Below are 8,507 nucleotides of genomic sequence, written 5' to 3' on the forward strand. Positions count from 1 at the left end.
ACACAGGAGTGGGAGGCTTTTACCTACAGCCTCTATTATCAGCTCTGCTTCAGACAGACAGACAGACAGACAGACAGATCGAATAGGAACAGTTCTCCTCAGTCAGACAAACTAATCGTAGAAACTGATTTCTCTCACTGATTTCCTGATTTCCTGTAATAGCACATTGAAACACAAGTAGAACTGGTTATGACTGAGGGGTGCTGGGTTAGTGAAATAGCATGTTGCTTTCATCCAGTCATCCTCACCAACGTTAACAGGGCGATTTATTCAAGACCAGGAACTCTCATGCTCTGACATTGACGATTAGTAAGTTTGTTACAAATGCTCCTATCCTTGTTCCCTGCTTGGTTAAAGGCATACAAAAAAGTTCAAAAAAACTAGTTGATGACAAACTCAAATGACCTTTATTTTGAAAGCAAAACACACAAAGAATGCCCATTATACCCAAAGTCAAAACAGAGTGAAAGTTAAAAGTATAACAATGGTTCACAAAATTCTAGTATTTGAATAAATGAATTTAGATGCAAACATAATAATTGAATATATATTGTATGACTATGCATTTAGTAATACAGGCAATATGTAATTTATGATGATCCTTAATTTTATTAAAGGGAAAATGTAGATCACATCATCCTGGGTTTGTGGTTAATGAGATCCTCCAGTCCAGACTGAGATGTAGAGAGCCCTCTAGTGGGGCAGATCTGTAAGTACATGAAATAACTTGGATTAAAATAGATCAGCACTCTGTGATAAGACAACGCAAAAACAGCATTATCAGTCTGTTTGTGCTATGATCTTTAACATACCTTGACAGATGAAAGGGAGTTCCTCCTGACAAGAGGCACCCAGCCACTTTAGTGTGTCGTCATCGTCATCATCATCCTCAGTCCAGATCATCTTACCACAGTAGAGGGTAGGAGTGTTGAGGGGAAAGCAGTGGTGCCACTGGGTAAAAGTCACGTTCGGATCACTGACCCACACCCAGCGAGCGTTAGACTGGAAGATGTACCTTTCCAGCCCTATCCACACTCCCCGAGGCAGATCCTCACTGTCCAGGTCCTCACTGTCCAGGAGCCTGGTCACATCATCCTGCACAGTGGAGTTGGTTATGTGGACGAGGGTGGAGTTCTGCTCCTTACAGAACTCCAGGGCAGCAAGCCAGGTTTTGGATGTGTTGTAGTAGTGCAGGTAGTCTGCATGGATATGACCAAAACAATTTAGACACATACACACACTTTGACATGCAGGAAATAACTCAGTCCACTCAATTTCTTTGTTAGTCACAAGAGAGGGTTGAGTAAGTACCAGGTGGAGAAGTGTTAGGGTCTTCAGGGGTGTCATTCCCTGCATTTTCTTCTGCATCAGAAGAAACAAATGGCAAAATCAGGATCAAAGAGATTATTCACTTGAACTATAATTTGAGATACATTACCAGATGTAGAAGAAGTGGTAAGATTCAGTGGTGCCATTCACTGCATTTTCTTCTGAAATTTAAACTTACCTTCAAAACACAAGAAACGCTTTTTGTTATGACACTCGCCAAGTTTCAATTTTCTGTCAGAGTATTTCACACAATCCTTTCGTCCCTTCATGGAATCAGCCCATGCTTCAAATGGCTCCTTACTGGACCACTTCCACTTGTTGATGGTCTGATCATAATGAAGCCCAATCCATGTATTGTCCTGTGACTGAGCCACTTCAGCAAAGGCCTCCTGCTCTTCCTGGTTGAGGATACTGGCCAGAGTTTTATTTCGACTCTGACAGTCCAACTGAGCAGCCGACATAGTATGTATATTACCTCCAGCAACGTTTTCATATGTTTTAGTTGTTCTTCCATTTACCCGAATAACTTTAAGAGAAAAATAAGAATTTTCATGAGCATCCACATTTTAAAAGTGAGAAAATTGTAACAAATGTTTTAGGTGAATAGTTAAGAAACACCTACCATCCTGACACACATATGTGTTTATATTTGTAGCATTACAGGGTATGTTATACCAAGTAGACTGATTAGAATAGACACATTTATGTCCATTGATGGTCGGGTATCCATTTTGCCACTTGAAGTACATGAGGTCCTTCCCAGTTGACCACTTCCATGGTTTCCGTGGTTCTTCAGAGTCTTCTCTGTGGAGACCAATCCAGACTCCTCTGGAGTTTCTCAGCTCTTGTGTGACAGCCTCCCAGTCTGCTGCTCTGTGGATGCTGGCCAGGTCTGTGTAGTGCTTCTTACAGTAGGCTTTTGCCTCCGTCCAGTCTTTTCTCCTTTTGACAAGTTTGTACTTCTTGGCAGGGTAGATCACTGTTTGAAAAATTAAACAATGATCAATATATTCTGGTTTATGTGGAGGGCAATTAGACACAGTTCACGGAAACACCTACAAATATGGTAAAATGTATATTTAGTATTCAGTACAAATGACATAAGCATCTGTGTCTCTCATGCCAGACATACTTTAGGCTGGGAGACATCCTGTCCCTACCAAGACATTGTTGTACTGTATACTATAGCAGAGATCTCTAACAGTTCCAACAGAAGAACTACTCATAAATCTCGTGTCTCTAAGATGGATGTGTGTACTCACCTATACCACTGCAGTTTCTCAAAGAATAGCCTGAGGTTCTGGTCTCTGAATATGTTATATTTATCAATGTTGTACCAGCAGGTGAGGCCTTCAGGTAGCATACCTTTCTGTGGATAGAAGTCAAAATATAGACACAGTAAATATTATTTCCATGCACAAATACCAGAAAACAAACTTGTGCTGTTTTGTGATCTTTGAACTGCATGTATAATTAAATTGTTTGTTAGCCCATGACACAAAGTATAAAAACACATTACATGTTATGATCAAATGTGAAGAACTGGCAACGGTCTGAATGAATGCAGTTTTCTCTACAATTCAAAGCTGTTGAGTCTGGACTCTTGGAAATGTCATTTCCAGTGAAGTCTGTATTGGACATGAAGCCTCTTATACAACCTGTGTCAGATTATTTAAAAAAAATGCATAACTTAATTTAACATGAAATAACAGACGTACACACACACACACAGTTGTGAGATGAAACATTGGATAGTGAACATCTCCCATAGGAGAAATACACAGTACGACATGTGGAGTGCTGCTGTAGTAAAAAGAACATCATAATAGGTACATGTGCAGCCAGCAGTAATTGTAGCACCACATTTACATTTAGTCATCATTATCATCATCCCCACCACATCACTTACCTTTCACCACCGTCAGATTGTAAACCCAGTAGTCAGATTCGTGAATATTACAGCAATATGCCCCACTATGCTCTGAATGAATATTGGAAATAAGTTTCTTTGCGCCGGTTATCATGTCTGTTGTTGTAGAGGCATCATCTTCACAGTGTTCACAACATCGTCTCCAGTATATTTCTCCCCCCCCAGCTGTGGGGCAGTGAAGAGTCACAGTGGAGCCCTCCAGTACAGACACCTCAGATATCTTCTGCCGACACACAGGTAGGTCACTGACTGCTGTGGTTATAGTGACAGGTGAAATAACATGTATAGGGTTAGATGTTGTAGGTTTACACTACTAAACTAATGACATTAGGTTTAAAAATGCATCTTAAGAATCGCTGGGATTTTGTGTGCCAGTTGTTTCCTGAACAGAGACAACAAAGATGGAAGTATTTATAACTGCTTTCTTACCCAGCAACAGGAGCAGAAGGGTTGGCTGCAACATTGCAACTACATAAACCGAAGAAACAATCAACATACATTGAAGTGAAGATTACTAAATATTAATCATCACATATTGCTAATGTGTATGTGGTGGATGGATACTGTGTATTTGTATCACAAACCTTAATTTAAGCAATCAATTTCAAAACTATACTTTTTTCTGAAGACATTTGAGACTACATTCAAATGTGTATGAGTGTGCATTAACACTTTACAAGGAAATCAACAGTAGGTAGAGATTATCTGAGAACAGGGAAGGAACAAGAAAAAACAAGAAATGAAGACTAGATGAATTTGACTACCAAACTAATATCTACCCTCTGGCAACACATTTTTGGTACAACCAAAATTCTGATTTGTTATTTAGTGTTGCTTTTATCACTAAATTATGTATTATATATATAAACGCATTTTTCCAAGTTGTGTTAATGTGGTATAAATGGTCTTATGCTAATGTTTAGTACAGCATACAATGACAGGTGGTAGTTCATGACAAATTTACTAGTTCATTACAAAGAAAAGGTTTTTGAAATATGTACTGTATGTGTAAACATTCTTTTTCCAACAAAACAACCACCAAAAAACTTATTTTACTACTCCAAAGACTTAATGACATGACTAGCTTGTATCTTCAGACGGCTCCTAGCAGTACACTTACCTAGTGTGTGTCGTTCTCAGCAAGTTGAGTGGGGTCAGTGGATGAGGCATCAGATACAGCCACAGTCAGAGCATCAGGTTACAGATCCACCTTTCTCTCCTCCCTTCTTTAGAAACATGGCTTCCATTTGTTCAACTACATTTACATGCAAATACGTTTTGAATTTCAAACGTATTTTCAGTACAGTAAAACTTGTTTGTCTCTGGAGGTTGGAGTGCATGTAAATGCCCTGTTTGATCACCAGGTAGTGTGCGTGCCACACACAGGCTAAGGCCTTACCACAGAGGCCTGAGTTCTAATTCAGCCCAGACCATTTCCTGAATGTCCTCTTCACTGTCCCCACATGAAGCAGAACAACAAACTCCAACAAACTACCTCTTAACCACATACACATCTTATGATATATTTTTAAAATGTTAGCTCATTATGAACCAAACAAATACTGTAGCGGGCCGTACTTTTGTACAGGATGGGGGAGAGGTGAATCGAACAATGCACACACTGGCTCGTAGAAAATATATCTTTATTGCTGTAAGTAGACTTGTAGGAAACAACCAACCCGGCAGCCTAGCGCTGTCCCTCTAAAAACCCAGAGCCCTACGCGCCCAGCCCCGTATTAAAATAATGTCCACAGCCCAATGAACCCAGTCCCCAGAGTTGCTGGCTCCAAACGTGTAGTAGTGCGTACTGGTGACCACTTAACTTGCGGCGAGCGACAGAAAGGTCCGAAACAGTGGCATGCACGAGTAGCGTCGCGCTGGTGTACGCCGTAGGCTACTCAGTATTCCACCCCGTCCGTTGAGGTAACGTGGAACTGGTCCCGTTGTTGGCCGCCGTTCCCTGGATCCGTGTTCTCCGACTCCGCGCACCCCAGGCTCCCGCTCGCATCAGTGTCTGGTTCTGGTCACCACGACTCCGCGCACCCCTGGCTCCCGCTCGCATCAGTGTCTGGTTCTGGTCACCCTGACTCCGCGCACCCCTAGCTCCCGCTCGCATCAGTTTCTGGTTCTGACTCTGGTCACCCCGCTCGGCCACGCACAGCCTGCTCTTTCTATGGCCCAGTCACGGTTCTGCCCTTCTCTACCTTCCTCAAGATCTTTATATACACGCTCCTCAAATCACCCCCAGGTGCGCCAATCAATGCTTAATTGTCTTTGCTGGGCCAATAGACCCCATTTATCACAATACTAAGTTGGTCACGTTACATGGCTCAATGGAGCCAGAAAAGTAGAAGAAAGAATAGGTGGTTGACGTGGTGAAAAGTATCTTGTTAATTAGCAGTGGACCGCACGCTCTGTATTTAGTTGGTCAGATGTTAGGATGTTCCTGACCTGAGGATGAGCATGACTGGACAGTTTGTGCTGGAGAGCCTGGTCAAGTACCACTTTGTTTTAATCAGTTACACCTTCATAGTTACATCGACATACACCTAAACACACACACACACACACACACACACACACACACACACACAGGACAATTTTCTCTGATTCCTTCAGTAGCTGCACAGGGATAGGCAACTCCCTAGACCCCCCTCTTTCTCTATACCCTCATTTAAGCTTCACACCACTGGATGGAGCTCCCAGTGCATGTGGTGGGGAGTGCAATAATGAGAGAAAGAGAGAGAAAGAGCCAATAGAGTCTAGCAAGGCCAATAAAGAGATAATAAAATAAGTATGGAAATCGGTCTAGCAAATGTATGGACACTAAACATGTCAGGTCAGCAATTTATGTCATGTCTCTGTTGGGGAAGTTAGGGTTGGGGTCACTTGTTTAGAGAACATCTGTAGTGGCATACATTGATGTTAGGCTTGATTGTGAGAGAGTTCCCAGACCTCCACTGACCCAAATGTACAGCATAATCAATGATTGATAATCAATCTAACTCTTAGTATAGTTAGACCACATATTTAAATTTCAGATTCCAATATGTTTATTGTATGCACCTTCCTGCCAAAGCAAACTCCTTGTCTGTGCAAACTTTCATGGTGAATAAATCCCTTTCTGAATCTGAGAGAGAAAGATGAACCACCATTTTCAATCAGGAGTATGGTCTATTACTTTAATCCACTGCTGTCTGCTATTGAGGGTTACTATGTTATGAATTGTAGGTTTTTCTATGGCACACTGAGCTCACCTTTTAAACTCTTTGTTCTTTAAATGGGATCTTAGTTCTCCAACGGCTCCTAGGGTCACTTTTAGAGTGACATCAAGCTACAGCATGCAGGACATCTGAGGTCTAAACCACTGCTGAACGTCTGTGTCTCTACTCCAGGCGTGTCCAGACAGTCATGGACCCCAGCTTCCAGAAGACCACTACTCTGTGTCCAGACCCATCTACTCCAACCCTACCTTCCAACAGGACCACCAGGGACCTTGAGAGAGAGGCTGAAGAGCAGCTGTGGAGGGTCAGTGTATGCTTGTGTGTGTGTTTGTGTGAGGGAGTGTGTGCATGTGTGGGGGTGTCTGTGTGTAGAATGTGTACACTACAGTTGTAATGTATTCTGTTCTATAACCTCCATGCAGCTGCTCAGGTAGGCAGGTCCTGAAGGTGGTGAAAGAAATCTTTTCTGTCTCGGACTGGCTGCCAAAATATCCAATCAGAGAGTGGCTTCCCAGTGATGTCATTTCTGGTGGGAGCACTGGTCTGGTGTGCAGCTTGCAAGGTACAGTATGTGTGCCGTGCCATTGCCTTCTGAAACATTCAGCTCTTTATGTAAATCTTCTCACCACAGCAGTGAGATTAATTTCCTGTGCGTGTGTGTTTTTGCACGCCAGGCCTGGTGTATGCCATGTTAGTGTCTGTGGCCCCAGTGTATGGACTCTACTCTGCTTTCTCCCCCATCCTCACCTACTTCCTGCTGGGCACGTCCAGGCACATCTCTGTGGGTAGGGACCTGACTGACATGTACAGTGACCAACAAGCAATGACCAAGACCAATTCTCTGCATTACTTGCATAAAGAATGTTTCACATTGAACTCATTCAAGTATGTCAGTCATGCATGTCATGTAACTGACCTGTGTCCACATGCAGGGCCCTTCCTTGTCACATGTCTGATGGTGGGATCGGTAGTGTTGACCCTTACCTCCGATGACCATTTCCTGCGAATAGCACCAGTGTGAATGGAACAAGGGCTGATGGGATAGAGGTAGACCTGGAGGCTTACAGGATCATGGTGGCCTCCACCATGACTGTGCTGGTTGGCCTGTTCCAGGTACAGTAACTAGTAACTGTCCAGTGACAGACACATGCTGTTTGAGGGAATGTTCTGCTTTGCTTCTGTTAAGGACATGTGTCTGGCTATACAGTAAGTGTGCCACCCTTGTCTCTGTGGTAACCGACCCCCAGGTGGTGATGGGATTGCTCCAGGTGGGCTTCCTGGTGTGGTAACTGTCAGACCCCCTAGTGGGAGGGTTCACCACAGCGGCAGCCTTCCCTGCTCTCATCTCCCAGTTGAAGATTGTCCTGTCTGTGCCCACCCACAACCATAGCGGCCTCTTCTCTGTGGTGTACGAGAGTGTCCAAGCTGCCCTGCGACTTGAAGTATATCAGGCCAGGAATAAGGGGCACTCACAAACTGTATACTCTCACAAAAAGGATTTCCTGAGCAATGATACATAAGATGCTATTGCCCTTTTGACAAAGTAGATTTGTTTTACAGTCAGTTTTTGTTGCATGTTTTCATACTTTATCATTTGTGCACAAGTGTTTCACGTTCATGTTTCCATGTGGGTTTCCTTTCTACTCAGACGCTCGTAGATTGTTTACCAACATTAGACAGAGCAACTTACCCGACCTCGCCGCCGGATTGGTTACTATTGTTGTAGTGATGATTGTAAAGGAGGTCAACACCAAATTCCAGCAGAAGATTTACGTCCCCATTCCTATTGAAGTGATTGTGGTAGGCACCGGAATAGCTCAGTCGATTGTTTACTTTTCTGTTTACTTTACAATATTTTGTAACACTGGTAGTAGTTGTATTTCATTGCAGGTAGATACAGTTGGCCTTAATGATGTTCTATTTGGGGTTGCTGTATGGAACATTCAACCTATAGGTGGCAGCAGAGAACTGATATATGTGTGTGTGTGTGTGTGTCATGTACACTGTGCTCTGTCACGCAGGTT

The 8,507-nt window shown here is 43.0% G+C and overlaps 1 protein-coding gene and 1 pseudogene across 1 annotated transcript; one reads left to right on the top strand and one right to left on the bottom strand.

Moving 5' to 3' along the window:
- Positions 1–469: 469 nt before the first annotated feature.
- LOC146276664 (macrophage mannose receptor 1-like) lies at positions 470–3,727 on the bottom strand. The gene is made up of 9 exons (XM_084701521.1): positions 3,689–3,727; positions 3,239–3,511; positions 2,849–2,987; positions 2,592–2,698; positions 1,952–2,308; positions 1,508–1,855; positions 1,312–1,362; positions 813–1,199; positions 470–707 (listed from the first exon to the last, which is right to left on the bottom strand). Exons 1-9 carry the CDS (start codon positions 3,720–3,722, stop codon positions 694–696), a joined length of 1,710 nt encoding a protein of 569 aa, XP_084557647.1. The 5' UTR covers positions 3,723–3,727; the 3' UTR covers positions 470–693.
- A 1,995-nt stretch (positions 3,728–5,722) lies between these two features.
- On the top strand, positions 5,723–8,003 carry LOC146276665 (pendrin-like; annotated as a pseudogene).
- The last annotated feature ends 504 nt before the right edge of the window (positions 8,004–8,507 follow it).

Source organism: Hypomesus nipponensis, chromosome 7 (assembly GCF_054491055.1).
Source record: "Hypomesus nipponensis isolate SF chromosome 7, ASM5449105v1, whole genome shotgun sequence".
In the NCBI taxonomy this organism is placed as follows: domain Eukaryota; kingdom Metazoa; phylum Chordata; class Actinopteri; order Osmeriformes; family Osmeridae; genus Hypomesus; species Hypomesus nipponensis.